Genomic DNA, 22786 nt, shown 5'->3' on the forward strand with positions numbered 1-22786 from the left:
ATTTTTAAATGGAATAGCCGCCCCCGGAAGCAGCTTGGTAGGACAGTCATAGGGTCTATGAGGAGGAAGCTGATCTGCCATTTTCTTGTCACAGACATCAGAAAATTCGTTGTAAATGGGTGGTAACATTGATACTCCAGTGATACATTCCGCATCCCGAGAATTTACCTGACCGGTTACTGGTGTATCCTTTGGTGGAAAGGTGATCTCCTTGGTCTCCCAGTTGATGATTGGGTTCTGTGCCTGAAGCCAGGGAATTCCTAGAATTAAAGGAAAATGTGGTGAAGAAATTAGCATAAAAGAAAGCACTTTTCGACGATTGGGCTCCACGTAAATCTCCAGGGGTGCCATCTCCTGATCCACCGGTCTAAAAACTAAGGGGGAACCATCCACCGTTTCTATGCCTACTGGGGTGGTTCTCTGTGGAATCTGTATGCCATGTTCCTTGACAAAAGTGCTGTCCATAAAGTTACCCCCCACTCTAGATTCCCCCATAGCCGCCCATGATATCCATTGGCCCAACAATAAGATCTTAATGAGGAGGGAACAATGTGTATCCTTATCCTTCTGTGTCTTGGGAGCAGCAGTCATTGCTAGGGAATGAAACACAGCATTCACAGCAAAGCTGGACTCAGAATTAACAGATTCATCCTGATTATTAGGCTGGGTTCATACGTGGCATTTTTTTCGCGTTTCCGCGGCTGTTTTAACCGCGCGATTTTGCCACGAAAACGCGAAAAATAAGCATCCCATGCATTCCTATGGGATTCCGCAATGCTGTGCTAATGCTGCGGGTTTTACCGCGGCGGAATCGCTTCGCGGTAAAAACCGCAGCATGCTCATTAATTTGCGGAGTCGCGGCGATCCCGCACCCATAAGAATGCATTGTTCCGCTTATTTCCCACATGTGGCTGTGCACAACATGCGGAAAGTAAGCAGAACATTTGCGGATGGTACCCATGGTCCGGAGGAGAGGAGACTGTCCTCCGGGCTTTGGGTACCATATCCCTGTAAAAAAAAGAATTTAAAAATAAAAAATATTGTTATTCTCACCCTCCGACGTCCCGCGCAGTCTTTCCGCTTCTCTCCACGCTCCCGTTCCCAGTAGTCCTTTGCGAAAATGCCCGCGATGGCGTCCGATCTCGTGGGATCGCGAAGTCTCGCGGTCATTCGCGCGACGTCATCGCGAATTACCGCGAGACGTCGCGATCCCGCGAGAACTGACGTCATCGCGGGCATTTTCGCAAAGGATTACTGGGAACGGATGCGCGGGACGTCGGAGGGTAAGAATAACACCGTTTTTTATTTTTTTTTACATTTTATCTTTTACTACTGATGCTGCATAGGCGGCCTCAGTAGTAAAAAGTTGGTCACACTCGTCAAACACTATGTTTGACGAGTGTGACCAACCTGTCAATCAGTTCTCCAAGCGATGCTACAGATCGCTTGGAGAACGCTAGCATTTTGCAAGCTAATTACGCTTGCAAAATGCTAGTTTTTCCGCGGGAAAATCGCGGGAATTTAAAATGCGATTTTCCCGCGGACTGGAATTCCGGAATTCTCGCGGTAATTTCCGCAAGAGTTCCGGTACGTGTGCACTTAGCCTTATGTTCCCCTACAGCGGCTAGTACCTTGCGAGGCCACTTAGGACAGTTTATAAGGAAATGGTCAGACTGACCGCAGTAAAAACATAAACTCTCACGAAAGTGATGCTCCCTGCGCTCGTTACTCTCTCACGCCGCTGTAAAGCATCCACTTGCATAGGGACTGGTTCTGCTTCCCAAGAGTCTTTGCCTGCAAGTTCTTTAGATGGAAGGGGAGAGTTAGAGACACAGTTAAAGGCTGCAAATTTCTCCTGTCTACGTTCAGTAATACGTATGTCAATGCGCACGCAGTGCTGTATGAACACCTCCAACTCCTGAGGAGAATCTGCTTGGGCTAATTTGTCCTTAATTTTACTAGAAAGTTCCCTCTTAAAAATGGGTAATTGAGCATAACAGTCCCAAACCGTATCCACCGCCAACCGTCTATATTCAGTGGCGTATTCAACAACAGAGCGCTTACCCTGACGTAATGACAACAATGCAGTTTCAGCTGTAGTGCAACGATTTGGATCATCAAACATCATAGACATTGCAGCAAGAAAATCATCAACATTATTCAAGTGAGGGTCACGAGTCTCAATCAGCGGATTCACCCACGCGAGAGCTCGGGAGATAAGTAACATGATTATACACAAGACAAATGGGCAGCATGTACATCAAAATACAAAATGCATTTATTTATAAACCCACAAAATTTGTAGCGTTCACCATTAAATTTAATCGGCGGTAACTTGGGAGGACTAGTTGGCAGTAGCTGCCCCAGGGGTGGAGGCGCCCATGCTGTTATTGATTACTTAAATCCTGCAGCGCCTGCCTGAATTGGGCCTCCCAGCTAGCCACCTTGTTTTTCAGAGCTACTACGTCCCCTTGTAAGGAGTTGATCATAGAAAACAAATGATCCAACTTTGACTCAGTCGACATTATCCCAGCAGATTCCTAATTGTCCTGAGTATCCTGTAACAATTATGTAGGTACTAAGGAATCTGATAGCGTGGGATAAAATCAGTCTGAGAACAAAGCTGCAGCATAAAGATGTATTTAAAGAAAACAGGAATGTAAACAGAACTAACAGATATTCCTGCAATTGAAACGAGGTGCTCAGCACAATATAGTAAATCACAGCAAGCGGAATAGCAGGATGCGACCGCTAATACGAACCAGTCCAGCAAGGATATGATGCAGGAGTGCGCAAGACACCTAAACAAGGAAGACCATTAAAGATATCAGTGGGTATGCATACAGTACTTAAACGTGGTTATCCAGCAAGGGGGTCGTTCAATGCACACAGTACTTAAACAAGGGAGTCTCCCACCAATATCTTGATCACACGTCGGTACGGCACTTGTTTGTGGGAGTCCAACAATACATAGAAGAAGCTTAGACAGGGGAATGTCTCTAAAGGTACCTTGAAGGGCTGACAAGTCCCGCACCACAGCCCAACAGACGTAGTCCAGAAGATATGAAGTTGCACTTCTTACTGGGCACAGCAGCTTCTGAGGCGAAGGGCAGCACCCAAGTATTCTGATCAATAGGCAACCCCGATCAGGATCCAGGAGCACACAGAAAATGGAAGGCAGCTGAATGAGGCGAGGCAGACCACCAATTAACCAGCAGAAGTAGCAGGGAGTTCACCAGCACAACAGGCAGGAGCTCTGGAACCAACAGCACAAAATACTCAGGCAAGGAGGAACACATGACCCGGACTTAAATAACAGGACAGACAGGAAGTTCCATGACAGGGCGAGATACAAGGCTCCCACTTGGATGAAGGCAAACAGGCACAAAGTAAAGTCCGGAATCCTTACATGTAGTAAGGCTCAGCACACATTTATCCTGTGCTCTATGCTGAGCGCTTACATCAGAGTTTTTGTGTAAATCTTTGGTGGAAGATTCCCTATAATGAGACAGATGGAAACACTGTGGACGCAGTTTGACCTGTGATCTGGCAGTGTCTGGTTTTTTAAGCGTGTAAAAAATCACGGTCGGCCAGTTTTATGCACCTCTGAAAAGAAGGACACCGCTGAACTTTGGCCATACGGAGTCCAGAGTAATCTGCTGTTGAATTATAGTGAATAAATCCCTCTGGAGTTTCATCTGAATCACGTCACTCAGTGATTTAGATAGAAACCCCAAAGTAAGTGTTCAGCGTAGAGCGCAGGATAAAGGTGATCCAAAATGTAATGTAAACTGTCCCGATAAAACCTTCAACTCAATCCACAAAAAAACCCTTACTAAGGTTTGTCATCTTTTAATGGAAATATAATAATAATCTTTATATATATATAGCGCCAACATATTCCGCAGCGCTTTACAGTTTAAAAATTTCAAAACACAAGTCATAAGTAACAACGTTAACAATACAATAATTAAAGCAAAATAAGACGCCCCTGCTGGTGAGAGCTTACACTCTACAATGAGGTGGGGGAGATACAGAGTACAAGTGAGTATTTACAATGGTGTATATACAATGATGGTCCAGCCGTCTTGAGGGAGTGAGGGATGGATGGAGATAGTGAATGGGTTACACGCGCACACTTACACATAGAATGACTGTGATTAGGGAACGTGATAGGCCGCTCTGAACAAATGTGTTTTGAGGGAGCGCCTAAAACTATGCAAATTGTGGATAATACAACAAATCTCCAAATCATAATTGGCTATCCAATGATGGTGCAAATAACACCCTTTTAGGCAGAAGATGCATCAAAGCGGCGACTCAAATTGTAATGAGAAAAAGGAGGAGAAACAAAGTCTATGCTAGTATAGAAAAATAGTAACGTTTATTTATTACAAAAAAATGACAGTTTTTTCATAAATATGCAAAAAGAACATATATAGAGTAGGTGTGAGCAGACACAATTAGCAAGAGTAGATGAGCATCATAAAGTGACTTAAGTACCCTGGATCGTAACATGGACATCCTGTTTCCTCATTAAAACATGTTTGGCATAGTAAAAAATTGCCAATATATCCTAAGGATAAGGTAAGCAAAATGCCCAGGCTCCTCCAGTGCACTGACCACAAAAGTTGAAAAACACCACAGACCCGTGCACCAGATTATATTGGTCCTAAGCAGTGTCAGTAATTGGTCAGACCCATAGAGAGCATAGGTAGTCATAAGAAGAAGAACCCCTGTCCCAGGGAATAAGTTAAGTCTCAAACTACATAGTCATATAGTGACATTTCAAATGTAAAAAATGACTAAAATAGATCATTACCCGTCATGTTTAGAAGGTGGAAGCAGACAGCCCGATCCCCAACGCACGTTTCAGTGTGGATTTCCTTCTTCAGGGGGGCGGCTTAATAGGTCCCTGGCTCCCGTTTAAATATCCGGGTGAGTAGTTCTGCAGGAAATGACAGCGCAATAAAGACTGAACGCTGTAAATCTACAGCCAGTAGTAGCGCTGCAAAGGTCAGCAGCGCTGAAACAATGCGCCTCCCCTGGATGCTCTAAACCAATAGCATATCCCCCAGTCTTCTGGACCACGTGGGGCGGCTGGCACCAAGCCGTCACCACGCAGCCCAGCAGAGCCGGGAGTAATGAAGAGACGCATGAGGGAAGCACACAGAGGAGAGCGCACATGCGCAGTGGCAATGAAGCAATCAGAGCCGGATATCAGCTGCTAAATAGCAAGTTATATAGAAGCGCTTTTATGGAAGCCTTATACAGATATAGATTAAATAGAAAAAGGGGGGGGCGCGCAAATGCGGTAAACAAATAAATCGTGTATCTAAACAGATGTGCAATAGGTAACTGAAATACAGACACCAAAAATTAGTGAAATCATTTTGCTAATTAACTCTTAGTGTGCCACAAGGCACACATTAGTACCTAAGGCATACCCTGTTTCACCAAGTAAAAAACTTTTGATGTACTGCATCTATGAAGTCTCAAATAGCATCAATAATCTTAGAGAGAGAACCTATTCTAAGCACTTTAAAAACGATACCTTGTCAGAAATTTTTTTTTTATAACAAGAGCTAAACAAATCCATTGTGCTAGGAAAAGGGCAAAAAGATTATTGCAGAATACAGAGACTCAATTCATATAATACCACATTGCATCAAATATTAATCATGACATGACATATTGTTCACCGATAAGAACAAAATTTGTCCATTATTAAACTAAATCCAAATAATTCCACATGATATTAGTTATAGTTAGGAATTTTCCGGATGTAATCTTCTGTCAGAATGTTACAAATCAGCTACCCAAGACCGCATTAGTTGCCGATATAGTGAGACATCATGGGACCGTTATACCAGAGCTGGTGTAATTAGTCAATGAGTAGAACTGAAGAAATGAAAAGTAATACAATTAAAAACCAACAACACTGTTTAAAAACAAAGGTTAAAATTAAAAAGCCATCATGGTGGAACTAGGGGATAAAAACATCCCCATATATAAGAACTAGGGAATCCAAAAATGATCACAGGAAGGAAGCAAACCCCTGTGACTCATTTAGACCATGAGGGGACATTGTCCCCAAGATGGTAATCCACCTACATTCTTTTTGCGCCAGTAGGCGTTTAATATCGCCTCCTCGGATTCCGCATTGAATATGTTTGTATACCTCTGACCATAAAAGTTTTTGGGTTACTCTGGTGAAACTGTTTATAATGCTTTGGTATAGTTTTTAGAACAGAGAGGTCTGTGACAGAGGCAGCAGCCAAGATATCTCGTACATGTTCCCTTGTACGGATTTTAAGTTGGCGTGACATCAAGCCAATATATATCTTTTGGCAGCCGCAAGTGGCATATTACACAACCTGTGTTGTGGTACAGGTGATGTACTGCCGTATTGAAAATTGTTGACGTCCGTCAGCTGAGGTGAAAGTAGTAGCCCGCATGATGTTTTTACACGCTACACAATTTCCACACGGGTAACATCCTTGTGGACATCCTCTTGTATTAAAGGGATTTTTTATTACTGGTGCATAGTGGCTGTGTACAAGGAGGTCAGCCAAATTTTGGCCTCTCCTTGCTGTCATGAGTGGTTGTTCGGGTAAAAATGTTGTTAAAGTTGGTTCAGTTTTCAAAATACTCCAGTGACGTTGGAGACATTGCCTCATTGTCGACCATTCGCCATTGAAGGTAGATATAAACCTAATTTGGTCCTGGCCTTCCCTATTTTTTCTACTTTGAGAGGGTAGTAAAGATGTACGCTGACTTCTCTTTGCTCTCGTTTAGCCAAATCTTACACATCTATTACTATACCCCCGCATTCTAAATCTCTCTCGGAGATCAGCAGCTTGATCCTCAAATCTTGAATCCGATGAACATACTCTCCTCAATCTGAGAAATTGTCCCACCGGGATGGACCTCACCGAGGCTCCTGGATGATACGAACTTGCATGAAGTAGTGAATTTGTTGAGGTGGGCTTTCAGTATATATCTGCCTGTAGTTGTAAATGTTCGTCTACTAGAAACTTAATATCCAGAAAGTCTACCTCCGTTCTGCTGAAGGAGGTATTTAACCCCTCCATAAACATATGCAGTTGTTGTTCGGTACCTTGCCAGACGATAAGTACATCGTCGATGTACCGTAACCAGCACTGCACAGCACTGCAGGAAGAGGTTGTTGAAGGAAGGCGCACAGGCCACCCCCATCGCATTGCCGCACTGCTGCAAATAGAAACGTTCCCTAAAAACAAAAAAATTGTGAGTCAAAATATACTGTAAAAGTTTGAGAATGAGCTCACAGAGAGGGCCATCCCAGTTGCTGTTATCCAAAAAGAAACGGCATGCCTCCAGACCGTGTTGATGCTGAATACATGTATACAGCGACTCAACATCCACAGTCACTAGTAACATATCATGGTCCAGAGTCATGCCGTCAATTCTAACAAGAACGTCCATTGTGTCACAGGCATAGGAGGGCAGAGCCTCAACCAAAGGTTTGAGATAATAATAAATTAGCAAACCGGCTCGCATAGCCCTCCTATGCCCGCCACAATAGGGCGCCCCGGTGGTTCAGCCGTGTTTTTGTGTATTTTTGGCGTAAAATATATAGTGGGTATTTTGGGGCAGCTGGTTAGCAGTCCATCATAGATTTTTTTAGGGATCACACCCTTTTCGAAAGCTTGATTGAGGATCATTTCTAACTCTGCCGAAAAGGCTCTCAGGAGATTGCAGTCTAACTTGAGGTAGATCTTTTTATCTTTCAACTGTCTAAACGCCTCCCTCTCATACATTTCTTGTGGCCAAATCACTGTTTCCCCCTTGTCTGCCGGTTTTATAACAACGTCCTCAAGGGACTGTAATTCTCTCAAGGCTGCAAGCTGTACAGCCGTGAGGTTATCCAGTCTCCATTTGTGGGAGACACATTTAAAGTCTTCCATGACTAGTTTCGTGAAGATGTCAACTGCCGGACATAATGACAAGGGGGGAAAGCGAGTGGAACGTGGATAGAGGGACTGTGGGAACATACCTTGTGATGCCAAATTTTGTTCATTGAGTAGCTCCTCCAGGGCCTGCAATGCCTCCTCCTTCATAACATCAGCCTAATGTTGGTCACTGTTTCCCTTCACATACAGCTTCTTAAGAATCAGTTTTCTAGAAAATAGATATAAATCTTTTATGGCTGTAAAAGAGTCATAGTTGTTAGTAGGGGAGAAGGTGAGGTCCCTGGAGAGCACCTCAAGTTGAGCCACAGTAAGAACGTGTTTTGACAGGTTAATTACCTCAAGATTAGTCTTCCTATCCCTTTTATCTTGTTTATTAGGGAGTATGAACTTCCGTTTTACCGCCTGATTTCCCCTAGTAGGAAACATATTAGTTGTCTCCATGCCTTTGGTTGATCTAGACCTGGAAGATTGAGCATTCCAGAGGATTGGTGCAGCGTGGGAGAAGTCTTGGAGTCGGGAGTGTGAGGTACAGATTAGTGTAGAGGTTAGTCGAAAGTCGTTTGCAGAGCACAGCGATTGGCTAGGCCGATAAACAGAAAAGAGGGAGGAGGTGCCGCACTGTGAAGAACTTTGTGGGTGAGAACAAGTACTTTGAATTGGATCCTATAATGAATGGGCAGCCAGTGTAAGGACTGGCAAAGAGCGGACGCGTCCGAGTACTGATTAGCCAGATGGACGACCCTGGCTGCTGCATAAAGGATGGACTGGAGAGGGGAAAGTCGAGTGAGGGGAAGGCCAATTAATAGAGTGCTGCAGCAATCCAGGCGGGAGTGGATCAAGGTGACAGTGAGGGTTTCTGTTTGCATGGTGAGAAAAGGGCGGATTCTAGAGATGTTCTTTAGGTGTAAAGGGCAAGAGCGGGCAAGAGATTGTATATGGGAGGTGAAGGAGAGATTTGTGTCAAACGTAACACCCAGATAGCGGCCCTGCTGCTGGGGTGTTATTATGGTGCCACCCACAGAGAGGGAAATGTCAGATTTAGGGAGGTTAGTAGACTGCAAGTGCAGAAGAAATTCCGTTTTGGAGAAGTTGAGTTTCAGATAGAGAACGGACATGATGTTGGAGACTGCGGACAGAGAGTCACTTGCGTTGTAGTACAGCAGGGGTAAGGTCAGGGGATAACGTGTATAGTTGTGTGCCATCAGCATAAAGATGGTACTGAAAGCCAAATCTGCTGATGGTCTGTCCAACTGGGGCCGTGTAGAGAGAGAAGAAAAGGGGGCTAAGGACTGAGCACTGAGGTACCCCAAAAATGAGAGGAAGAGGAGATGAAGTGGAATCAATGAACAAAACACTGAAGGAGTGGTCAGAAAGATAGTATGAGAACCAGGAGAGGGCAGTGTCCTTAAATATAGGGGGCTTCCACATTACAGGTAGCACAAATGATCTGGAAAAGCACTATGGCTCCTCCCCTCTCCCCAAAAATCCAGCAAATTCTGAGCTCCCAAATCCAAATGCCCCATTCCCTTCTGAGCCCCACAGTGTGCCTAAACCACATTTAGTGTCCACATGTTTGGCATTTCTATAGCAATGAGGGTGCATGTGTCCAGAAGTATTATCTGGGCACAATGTCTGGGCACTACAATTTAATGGGCACTTCAATGGCAGATATGCTATTTTCAATCAGCAACATACACTGCTGCTTGCTTCTGGAAAACACCCATGGAGTCAAAATCATCACTACACATTGTGAGGCAGCGGTATCATGGTACGCAGTGAAGAGGCAGTGACCTACAAACACTAAAGTCCCTTTGATGTGTTTCCTCACAGCATTAAAGTCCAATTTACACAAGTGCAAATAATATAGTGTTCAGTTCACACCAGTCAATAGCACTTCATAGGACACGGCTTTGTATCACAGTCCCTAAACATGCCGGATTTCACCTTGTCCAGTTTCCATGGGTGACTGCTTGCCATGCCATGTCTCTCACTTACAGCCCCCTTTGGTCTGCAGTCACGACACCCGCTACCCCACCTCTGACTAGTTCACATGGGTGTCGTGCACCACTGTATCACAGTCTCTCTTCACAGCCATACACAGACCTTGACATCCTCCTGTCTGCAGCTGTGACACATGCCAGTCCTTCCTTCGGGCACAGGAAGTCTACCTCCGGTTCACCTCTGGGCACAAGACCTGTCCACATCCATGACCAGTCATCGTGGACGGCAGGACCACTGTGTATGCTGTGGGTTGTCAGGCCTCTCTCTGGCCCTGACACACCTGAGACTCATTAAGCAACACCTAACCCTTTCCTTCAGGGTTTTTAACATAGCAAAGTGTGGCTTCCAGCCACATGGGAAAACCTGGGTCCGGAATGGAACAGACTGCACAAACTACTATCCTGCAGCCTGTTTCACACACAACATCCAGAGCAGGTTTTCCCTACATCCGCCTTGGACACTAACATGTTCAAGACTAACACTTTTATTATCAGTCTGTATTGCAGTTACAGCTACGCCTGTGACTGCCATGGACACCTATGGCCTTCATACACCTCCGTGTATATCCTGAGGAGACTACACAGCAAACCCTACCTGTGACTTTGGTCACTGCTTCACCATTGCAATCCCAGCTACGCCTGTGACCGCAATGCATTCCCATAGCCTCAATATGCCTCCGTGCGTATCCTGGGGAGAACATACAGCACCCCCTAGCTGTAACAGGGGTCACTGCCTCACATATACCCCTCCACTGTTCAAAGCTTTGGGGTTGAATACTTGACACCCCACATGGACATGAGACGGCATCCGCATGCCCCTGTGACATCCCCGCCCGACACTGCACTTTGAAACCAAAGTAGGGTCCGGAACAGTCGATCAACACATGCATCCCTCCCCTTTGCGTTTCTCTTCTATACTTCATTACGGGACCACCCACTTTTCCGTTCTCCTATGCAGACGCCACGCTCACTTTCACGTATAACTAGATTTGGACCAGTTTTGGGTGGCCCTGACCGTGTTTTTTTATTTTGGATTCAGTAACCCCGCATCTCATCCTGTCACCTAAGTACTCACCTTCGGGCCTTTGGTATCATTTGTTCCGTACCCTTACCAGTGCCTCGGTGACTATATCATGCTGAAACGCCGTGGTTCGACCCATCAAATCCGAGCATCCATCTTTATTACGTCGCACCCAAACCAGAGCTTCCGACACTGCTGTCTAACGAGCACTCTATCTATTTCACTCTGACCCAAGGCCACATCGTTGGCCGGTGCCAGAAGATTCCTCGTGCGCACGTCCCCAGTCGCCTCTGCGACCACACACTCCCGGTTCTTCCCGGCGTTCTTTTTAAACCTGCAGTTCTTACACACACCAGTTTCTCTTCGTGGGACCCTGGAACTGAGCTGCCATGAACTTACCAGGGGACATTTCCAGCTCTGGGTTCAGTGGAGTCTCCATGCCCTCTACTGCCACAACCTCTAGGGTAGTGGTCCCCAACCTTTCTGACCTTGAGAGCCACATTCAGCACTGAGAGAGGGTCTCGAGCCACATTCAGCACTGAGAGAGGGGCGTGAGCCACATCCAGCTCCCATCTCCTTCAAAGTAGTGTCAACCAAAGCCCCCATTACAGGTATAATGATAACCTAAGCTTTTCCACAGAAATCACTCCAAAGCAGTACACTGAGATCCAGGGGTTCCCACAATACCCCCATTCAGTATTCTGTCATCAAGGACTCCCAACACAGTCACATCCAGCTTTGAGCACCATCCTCCAGCATACCATACCTAAAACATATCTAAACCCCTAAGACCAGTAAATGTGCATTCACATCTGCTCTTCTGTGCAGGGCTACTGACAACATTCACCATTTTGAGATGTACTCTTCATACCTGTTTGCTAGATCTGGACCTAATGCACCAAGCTGGCAGACAGTCGCGAGCTACAACTCATGGGACCGCGAGTCACATGTGGCTCCCGAGCTACAGGTTAGGGATCCCTGCTCTAGGGGAAGCCTGTTGGGGTTACACTCTGTCCCTAAGCTGGCGACCCCTGTGGCAGATATCTCTGACTTGACATCTTCGGGTTCTGCACCCGAAACAACATTTTCATCCTGCCCTGCCAATACCTTTAGGGGGAGCCTATCGTGATTACACTCTGTCCCTAGGTTGGCGACCCCTATGGCAGGTATCTCAACATCTCCGGGTTCTATTCCTGGCACAACCTTTACTATGAGAGGGTTGACCCTGGTCTCCCACAGCGACAAAAACAGGGGCAAGTTGCTCCCCAACACAGTCCCATATGGAAGGATCTTCATCACTCCCACCACATGTTTAATGTCCCCAGATTGTGTAGAAAAATTAACCTCAGCGGTCGGGTACTCCCGGATTTCCCCATGGATATCCACCACCTTCACCTTCCATCCTTTGGAGTTGTCCCCAGCAGCAAGGGACCTATGGACCAAAGTCACTCTGCTCCCTGTGTCCAGGAGAGCCTCTGTGTGGCACCCATTCACAAGCGCCTGGCACAGTCGCTGCACGCTGTCGGCAGTGCCCGCAGTGGTGATACAGACTGGCTGGGCATATATCGAGACATGGTGCGTATACCTGCAGTCAATGGGCTCAGATGGCACAGAACAGTTACTAGCCCCATTTCCAGGCTCTGGTACCACATCCTGAGTGGATTTATACCACTCAATCAATCCTACCAGCAGGTCCAGATTGCCCAGCTCCCTTTGCCCAACCCAATGCTGCATGGCGGCCGGCAGAGGCCGCACAATCCGATCAACCACAACTCTCCATCATCTCGATTGGGGAAAAAAACTCAGACTGGAGCCACTCCTCCACCAACTGCAGCAAGTCATTTGCATGAGACCTGGCGGGCCGAGACTACACAGGACCACTGGTACACCCAATGATCATCCCTTACCTTAGGGTTCTCCTTTTTACTCAGCTGAAGCTGTGGGAGCTTCCATTGCAGCGCCTCTTGCTGCTCCAGCTGTAACTGCAGCACCTGCTGCTGCAGAACCTCTTGCTGCGACCGCTGAAACTGCTGTGCCTCTTGCTGCTGCTGCAGAACCTCTTGCTGTGACTGCTGACTGAGCACAAAATGCTCTAAAAGTTCCTCCATTTCTCCAGCAGACCTGTACAACGATCTGCAGCACTCTCTGGGGTATGCCTCAATTCACAGTGCCCGTATTCTCCATCATATGTAAGGCAGCGGTAGCAGCATTACGCAGTGAAGAGGCAGACACAAAAGTCCCTTTTAATGTGTTTCCTAACAGTATTAAAGTCCAATTTACACAAGTGCAAATAATATTAGTGTTCAGTTCACACCAGTCAATAGCACTTCATAGGACACAGCTTTGTATCACAGTCCCCTAAACATGCTGGACTTCACCTTTTCCAGTTTCCATGGGCGACTGCATGCCATGCCAATGTCTCTCACTTACAGCCCCCTTTGGTCTGCAGTCACGACACACGACCATTACACAGAGAAAAACAAAACACAAATATCCTAAAATAAAAAAGTAAAATGCAAAAAATGCATGAAGGTAGAAAGGGTTTTTAGTAAACATAATTTTGATCAAAAGTCGTGTGTTAATATGCATTTATATTGTGCATACACATTAACTTACTTTTTCAGTTCAGACTACAGTTTTTTATTCAGTTCAATGTGCATCCTGTGCATATAAGGATGTGAACGCCCTGTTTCTGAGCTGGAAAATCCATCCTGGCTTTTACTGGTGGTTCAGTCCCTCGATCCTTGTTCACATTTACGTCATTTGACAAGTGGAAAGGTTTTAATACAAGAGTTAGTACTGTCCCACAAGGCTTGACGTGGCGGGATGGCTTGTACATTCTTTTGATCAAAACTATGTTTACTAAATACCTTTATTATTATTACTACCTTCATACATTTTTTGCAGTTCACCTGCTCATAATGAACCTTTCATGGCCAGGTTACTCCAGGTTTATCTCCCATCCACTGTGTTTAACAAGCATCCTTACATACCTCCCCCCTCTGCCTAAAGCCATAGGCTTGACATCTTGCAGACACAGGATTCTCGAGAGGGCATTGGCATTACCATGTAACTCCCGATTCTATGTTTTACTTGAAAATGGACATCCTGCAGGGCTAGAAATTAGTGGGTTGCACAAGCATTTTTCCTCTTTTTCTTTCTCATCCACCTGAGTGGACCATGGTCTGACACTAATTTAAATTCTCACCCTAAGAGATAGTATCGCAATGTGTCCATCGCCCACTTTATGGACAGGCATTCCTTTTCTCCAATGGAATCATTTTTCTCACATGCTTACAGATTACTACTCAGGTAGAGAACAGGATTCTCCTCTCCGTGTATCTCCTGAGAGAGGAACTCTCCTAATCTAACATCTATTTGGAGTACAAATTTCTTTAAGACACAGAGCCACTTTCAGTTTTTGAAAGGCCTTTTCCACCTCCGACGTCCATTTGGCCACCCGTAATTTTATCCCCTTAGTGAGGTTGATCACGGGTTTGGCCACCGTGGCAAAGTTTGGAATTAGCCTCATGTAGTACCCCATGATTTCCAGGAAGGCCATAACAGTCGCACCGGAAATGGCACATCCATGAGATATGCCAATTCTGACGCTTAAGATCGGCTCTTCCCAGCTTCCATTGTGAGGTGGCAATCGGGGTAATGGTTTATGGGGTTGATGTCAGCTGTGTAATGTCAGGTGACATCAAACCTATGGGTTAATAACGGAGAGGCATCTATCAGACACCCCCATTACTAACCCCTAAGTCTAAACTATTTACAAAAAAGTGTTTCATTTGTAAAAATCACTCTCTGACAAATTCCCTCTTTAGCACATTTATTTAATAAAAAATAATCCACACCAGTCTGTCATAACACAAATGGAAGTCCCACGACGATCCAGGTCTTCTTTGTCCAGTGTATGGAGCCCCATTCAGAGAACAAAGCTCAATAGACTGGAGCAACAGTCGCTGCTGGTTGTAACGCTGCACTCCGGGAGAACCCAGCTGCCGTGACGAGCGGTGAGGTCAGTAAGGTTATCCCAGTACACAACTGCCAGTGCTGCTCTCATGTGACCTGGAGGCTTTGAACTGCAGTAACCTTACCTTTTTTATTAGCTAAATACAATTCAGAAAACTACACACACAAGGCACTGATTATATATCTCACCGACATATTTCTATCTATCTATCTACAGTTGAAACCTGACGTTTCCATCCACTATATAAAAAGACAGATCTACATGTTTTTCTCAATATCTGACATGAAATCAGAATAAACTTTTCCCATTTTAAGTAAATTAGGATTACTATAATTATTAATATTTATTATTAATAATAATACTTTTATTCCTATAGCGCCAACATATTCCACAGACAAAAGACATTACAGCATTACAATAATTACATAAATCAGATACCAAGAGGAATGAGGGCCCTGCTGCTCGCAAGCTTACAGTCTATGAGGAAATAGGGGAGATACGAAAAGTGGATGTCAACAATTGCCTTCATTGTTCAGACCAGCCATAATTTAAGAAATCACGTGTTCATGTAATGCTGCATGAACCGGTTATCAGCCAGAATAAGTAGCAGTATATACACAGGGCTATTAAATGCTTAAAACATGTGAGAATATGATATGAAGAACCTGGTTATGGTAAAAATATTGAATGGGCTACACAGGGATAATTAGATTAATGTACTGAGACGGTAGGCGAGACTGAAGAAATGTGTTTTTAGGGCACGCTTAAAACTGTGGGTATTACGGATTAATCGACTTAACCTGGGTAGTGCATTCCAAAAAATTGGCGCAGCACGTGAAAAGTCTTTGAGACAGGAGTGGGAGGTTCTGATTGAGGATATTAACTTCAGATCATTAGCAGAATGGAGGGAATGGGTAGGGTAGACTGAGATGAGGGAGGAGATGTAGGGTGGTGTTGAGCCATGGAGCACTTTGTGGGTGAGGGTAATAAGTTTATACTGAATTCTGGAGTGGATGGGTAACCAGTGTAATGACTGGCACATGGTAGCGGTATCGGTGTAGTGGTTGGTGAGGAATATGATCCTGGCTGCAGCATTAAGGACAGATTGGAGAGGGGAGAGTTTGGTAAGAGGGAGACCGATTAGTGGAGAGTTACAATAGTCCAAACGAGAATGAATAAGAGAAACAATAAGAGTTTTTGCGGAGTCGAAAGTAAGAAAGGGTTGAATTCTAGAAATGTTTTTGAGGTGCAGATAACAAGTTCTAGCCAGTGATCGGATGTGGGGGGTGAATGAAAGATCTGAATCAATCATGACCCCAAGACAGCAGGCATGTTGCTGGGAAATAATGGTAGAACCACACACGGAAATGGCAATGTCGGATGTTGTGAGTTCGTTTTCCCCTTCACCATTGAGGTCTGATGAACTCCCTCTTCTGGTGAAGGAAGGTAGTGGTGCTGATTACAAAGCACCTGAGCAGAATGATGATGACTGGGTGACTGGGATCGCTGACTGGATATAAGGCAGCCGACGCCCTACTGCCTTGCGGGCGATTCCTCTGAGGAATTCTTGGAGACCAGTCTGATTCCTGCTCCTCAAAAGCTAAGTTTTCTGCTCTACCTTTTGCATTTGTGCTTTTGTTTTGTTTTTGCCTTGTTGGTCTGGAATTCTGCCTCTCCCTGCTGGTGAGCTGAATTCCTTTTTGCTCTGTCTTCAGATAATACCAGAATACTGATATAGTCTTTTGAAGCCTAGCGTCTTCAGGGCTTTTTTCTTATCAGACTGTTGGCTCTTGTTTTTGAGAGGGTTTTGGCGGATTGCAGACAGCAGCTTTCCTATTCTGTCCTGTTTAAGTTAGCTTGGGCCCCATCATTTGCTCAGCCTTTCTGTCTGTGTGAGTGTTTTTCCATCTCGCTTCACCGTCATTATATGTTGGGGGCTGCCTATTGCTTTGGGGTCTGCTCTGGGGCAGTTTAGTTTTCCCTTTTCTGTCTTTAGGCTATTTAGTTCTCCGGCTGTGATCGAGGGGTCTAGGGGACCGTAGGAACCCCCCACGGCTACTGCTAGTTGTTGTTGTTAGCTTCAGGGGTCTGCAATCCGATAGCTGCCAACTTCTCTGGGTTTCTGGACTTAGCTATTATTTCTGTTTTTTGCCTCCTACGGTGACTCATTCATAACAGTCGGGCATAGGTAGGATAGTAGAGGGAGGAAACACATGGAGTTCAGGTTTTGACAGGATCAGTTTCAGATAGCGGGAGGATATGATGGTGGAGACAGCGGTAAGACAATCACTGGTGTTTTCTTAAGAGGCAGGTGTGCTGTCAGGAGAGGAGGTGTATAATTGGGTTTCATCAGCATAGAGATGGTACTGGAAACCAAATCTACTGATTGTATACAAAGAGAAGAGGAGGGGGTCTAGGACCGATCATTGAGGAACCCCAACAGTACAGGAAAGATGAGTGGAGGAGGAACCAGCAAAAGATACAGTAAAGGAGCGGTCAGAGAGATAGGAGGAGAACCAGGAGAGAACGGTGTCCTTGAGGCCGATGGAGCGGAGCATAGTGAGGAGGAGCTGATGATCCACAGTGTTGAATGCTGCAGAGAGGTCCAGGAGAATTAGCACGGAGTAGTGACCATTAGATTTAGCTGTTAGTAGATCATTAGAGAATTTAGTGAGGGCAGTTTCAGTAGAGTATAAAGAGAGAAAACCGGATTGTAGAGGGTCGAGAAGAGAGTTATCTGAGAAATAGCGGATAACATGGGAGTAGATCAGGCGTTCCAGGAGTTTAGAGATGAAGGGAAGATTAGAGACAGGTATATAGTTAGCAGCACAGTTTTGGTCAAGGGATAGTTTTTTAAACAGTGGATATATGATGGCATGCTTAAATGAGGAGGGGAAGATACCGGAAGAGAGAGAGGGGTTGAATATTTTAGTTAGGTGAGTGGTGACAGAAGGGGAAAGGGACTGGAGGAGATGTGACGGAATAGGGTCACTTGTGCAAGTAGAAGGCCGAGAAGATACAAGGAACCTGATCACTTTTTCTTCTCTGACTGGTTCAAAATAAGAGAGTGAGCTAGATGCAGGGGGGGAGGTAGGACAGCGCATGGTGTGAGGGGGTTGAGAGAAAATTTCCTGTCGGATATGGTCAATTTTTTCTTTGAAGTAATTAGCCAGATCATCATCGCGGAGATCCGTGGTTGGGGCCTGCACTTTTGGGTGAATAGGGAATGAAAAGTATCAAAGAGATGTTTCGGGTTATTGATAGTGAGGTGATGAGGGTGTTCAAATAGGTGAAGGGCAGTGTTGTATGTATTAAGCATAAACTTATAATGGATGAAATCTTCAGGTAGATTGGATTTTCTCCACAGACGTACGGCACACCTGGAGCACCGCTGTAGGAAACATGTTTGCAGCGTGTGCCAGGGTTGTCGCCATCTGTGCTGAATTGTTCTATTTATAGGAGGTGCAGCTTCATCCAGGTAGTGTCTCATTATAATGCTTCAGTGAAGAATCAGGACACGAGAGGGAGGAGATAGGGGCCAATGATGACTGCAAGTTCTTCATAAGTTTCTGGGTGTTGGCCTGTATATTTCTATAAGTGTGGAAAGTGGGAATGACCTGAGCGGAATGGCAGTTATAAGCCGAGAATGAAAGAAGGTTGTGGTCACAGAGTGGGAGAGGGGAGTTTGTGAAATCAACCATTGAGCAAAGCTGGGAGAAGACCAAGTTGAGGGAGTTTCCGTCTTCTTGCGTAGGAGAGCTAGTAAGCTGCAAAAAGGCCAAAGAAGGAGGTTAAAGATAAAAGGTGAGTAACAGATATGGAGAGGGGGAGAGCAATAGGGATGTTGAAGTCTCTCATGAGGATGAGGAAGTCAAAGGAGAAAAAATGTGGAAACCACGTGGCAAAGTGATCCAGGAATTGATGCGAGGGGCCCGGAGGATGTAACCCCACCGCCAGTCGCATGGAGAAGGTGATGTAGAGTCTGACAGCATGGCCCTCAAAAGAAGGGAAAACAAGTGAGGGTACTTGAGGGATAACCTGAAAGGTACATTTGGGTGATAGGAGCAGACCAACACCTCCACCTTCTCTGTTGTCCGATCTTGAGGTATGAGGTTTCATCGGGGGCTTATCTACAGCATTAAAGAATGCTGTAGATAAGCCCCTGATGGCGGTGCCAGCACCTGATAGGCGGAAAATAGGCTGACAGATTCCCTTTAAAACATTCTCATTATTATGGCAAATATTAATAATTATGGTAATCCTAATTGTCTTAAAATGGGAAAGGTTTATTCTGATTTAATGTCAGATATTGAGAAACACATGCAGATGTGTCTTTATATATAGTGGATGGAAACTTCTGGTTTCAACTGAATCTTTCTATTATATAGCTTTTATCTATTTCTCTAGCTGTCTATCCTCTGTTTGGACATCTAACACCTAAACGTTTGTCATTTCTGTGCACAAGGTGCACAAGGATGCCACACGGATTTTACATGTGGACACTGATAGCACCGGTACTATTTTTTCCCATTTCGGAACTATCAGGAGTCCAGGACATGTGAAAATGTGAAAGATGCCTTACACTGATACTTTGTTGCAGTCAACTTTGAATTTCTGGCAGAATTCAGTCTATATTGGTCTGGGTCTATCTCAAGAGAGATCTACAATTGGCGATCTTTGCCCGCTCTTCCGTGCAAAGGCTCCATATCTGTCAGATTGCTGGGGTGTCTCCTGTGTACAGTGCCTTCTTCAGGTCCCCACAGAATTTGCATTCAGTTTTGGGTTGAGGTTTGGCCATTCCAGAACTTCCATCTTCTCGTGGTGAAGCCGTTCTTACGGTGACTTCAAGGTTGCTTAGGGTCGTTGTCGTGGTGAAAGTTGAAAATTCTCTTCATCAGGAAATGCAAATATAATATTTTAGGTTATGTTATTTAAAAATAATAACATGCATTTTATTCTTGACAGATGATTGTACCAGGAGCTTCAAGGGACATCTGATATCTTTAGAGTTTAATTCAGAAGATTCTAGTATCACACAGGATACTTCTACACAGCATGAAAACATCTCAGATATACCCCCAGCTGTTCAAAGCAGAGACCGATCATCTTATTTTAATGAACAATTATCTCTAAATTCATCACAGACTGTTAAACAAAACAAAAGTCACAAAAGAAATGCTGAAGATAAAAGCCCTCTAACAGGGGAGAAGCCATATTCATGTTCAGAATGTGGGAAATGCTTTTCAATTAAATCAAATCTTGTTGTACATGAGACAATTCACACAGGGGAGAAGCCATATTCATGTTCAGAATGTGGGAAATGTTTTGCACAGAAATCAAATCTTGTTACACATGAAAAAGTTCACACAGGGGAGAAGCCATATTCATGTTCAGAATGTGGGAAATGTTTTGCACAGAAATCAAGTCTTGTTACACATGAAAAAGTTCACACAGGAGAGAAGCCATATTCATGTTCAGAATGTGGGAAATGTTTTTCAATGAAATCAAGTCTTGTTGCACATGACAAAGTTCACACAGGAGAGAAGCCGTATTCATGTTCAGAATGTGGGAAATGTTTTTCACACAAAATAAATCTCTTTTTACATGACAGAATTCACACAGGAGAGAAGCCATATTCATATTCAGAATGTGGGAAATGTTTTGCAAATAAATCACAGTTTAGTCGTCATGAAAGAATTCACACAGGAGAGAAGCCATATTCATGTTCAGAATGTGGGAAATGTTTTTCAATGAAATCAAGTTTTGTTGAACATGAAAAAGTTCACACAGGAGAGAAGCCATATTCATGTTCAGAATGTGGGAAATGTTTTTCAATGAAATCAAGTCTTGTTGCACATGAAAAAGTTCACACAGGAGAGAAGCCATATTCATGTTCAGAATGTGGGAAATGTTTTTCAATGAAATCAAGTCTTGTTGCACATGAGAGAATTCATACAGGAGAGAAGCCATATTCATGTTCTGAATGTGGGAAATGTTTTTCAATGAAATCAAGTCTTGATGCACATGAAAAAGTTCACACAGGAGAGAAGCCATATTCATGTTCAGAATGTGGGAAATGTTTTTCAGTGAAATCACATCTTGTTGCACATGAAAAAGTTCACACAGGAGAGAAGCCATATTCATGTTCAGAATGTGGGAAATGTTTTTCAATGAAATCAAGTCTTGTTGCACATGAGAGAATTCATACAGGAGAGAAGCCATATTCATGTTCAGAATGTGGGAAATGTTTTTCAGTGAAATCAAGTCTTGTTGCACATGAGAGAATTCATACAGGAGAGAAGCCATATTCATGTTCAGAATGTGGGAAATGTTTTTCAATGAAATCAAGTCTTGTTGCACATGAGAGAATTCATACAGGAGAGAAGCCATATTCATGTTCAGAATGTGGGAAATGTTTTTCAATGAAATCAAGTCTTGTTGCACATGAGAGAATTCACACAGGAGAGACGCCATATTCATGTTCAGAATGTGGGAAATGTTTTTCAATGAAATCAAATCTTGTTGCACATGAGAAAATTCACACAGGAGAGAAGCCATATTCATGTTCAGAATGTGGGAAATGTTTTTCACAGAAATCAAATCTTGTTGCACATGAGAGAATTCATGCAGGAGAGAAGCCATATTCATGTTCAGAATGTGCGAAATGTTTTTCAATGAAATCAAATCTTGTTGCACATGAGAGAATTCATGCAGGAGAGAAGCCATATTCATGTTCAGAATGTGCGAAATGTTTTTCAATGAAATCAAGTCTTGTTGAACATGAAAAAGTTCACACAGGATAGAAGCCATATTCATGTTCAGAATGAGGGAAATGGTTTTCTCATAAATCAGCTCTTACTAATCATCAAAGGTGTCACACGGAAGAAAATCCGCACTCATGTTCAGAATGTGGGAAATGTTTTACTTAGAGATCATCTCTTTACAAACATAAGAACATTCACACAGAAGTAGCCATTTTATAGTCACATTATAACAAACAAACATGGCTTCTTGAGACCTTGGGTTCCTATTGTCCTATTACCTTCCTAGAGCGATGCTCTTGCTCTTAAACCCTTTGGCGACAAGCTGCCTATCATAGTTACACAAGCGGTGGTCACTATGATAACATATAATATGGGGAACGTGCCTATATTTCATTATTCTGCTTTCCCCCATAGTTTGAATATCTCTTTGGTCGCGGCTCCACACTGGTAATAATCCACCATAAGCAGGAGGGTGATGGCGCCTCTTCTCATGTACAGAAGTCCCGTCCATCTCATGTAACCTCCAGGCACCAGACAGCAGATACATTACTCACATTTCACTTTCTCGCTATTAATAATTGTTCTCATGAAATCTCGTTCCTGTGACTGAGAACTTACAATTTGTGTTGCTTTTCTGTGTTCTGATCTTCTGTCTTCATCATTATTGATTATGTGCACGTTACATAGAAGGTTTCTCTTCCTGATGTCCTTTTCCCCTATTTGTTACTCTTTGTGGCTCGGGGAAGACACCAACACGATATATACTGAATCTTGTAGCCACTTACTGCCAATAAAGGAAGCTTTACTGTCTCACAGTGGTTTGAATAGTCTTTGTCAGACATGCCCACATCCTGGATTTTCTATGGATTTCTAGATGGTGAAGCATATGTCCCTGAGATGTGCCAATGCATCCGGCCTCTACATGCCATCGAGTGGGCTGTCAGTAGGCTGGATCATGGGAGGACACAGACTGCACATGACCCCTGAGCAAGGAATGCACCGTTCCCCCCATATACTATGAAAGTGACTTGGACATTAGAGATGAGTGAACCCGGACTGGAAAGTCT

At 44.3% G+C, this 22786-nt stretch overlaps 1 protein-coding gene across 1 annotated transcript in view; it reads left to right on the plus strand.

Moving 5' to 3' along the window:
* LOC141053932 (uncharacterized) overlaps positions 1 to 22527 on the plus strand; it is a 131215-nt gene extending 108688 nt beyond the window's left edge. The window contains exon 3 of the mRNA XM_073551101.1: positions 19921 to 22527. Within this exon, the coding sequence (XP_073407202.1) occupies positions 19921 to 21758 (1838 nt within the window). The 3' untranslated portion in view covers positions 21759 to 22527. The remainder of the gene's footprint in view (positions 1 to 19920) is intronic.
* Positions 22528 to 22786: the final 259 nt, after the last annotated feature.

This window comes from Dendrobates tinctorius, unplaced genomic scaffold (assembly GCF_039654945.1).
Source record: "Dendrobates tinctorius isolate UK_male_01 unplaced genomic scaffold, ASM3965494v1 ptg000173l, whole genome shotgun sequence".
NCBI classification, from domain to species: Eukaryota; Metazoa; Chordata; class Amphibia; order Anura; family Dendrobatidae; genus Dendrobates; species Dendrobates tinctorius.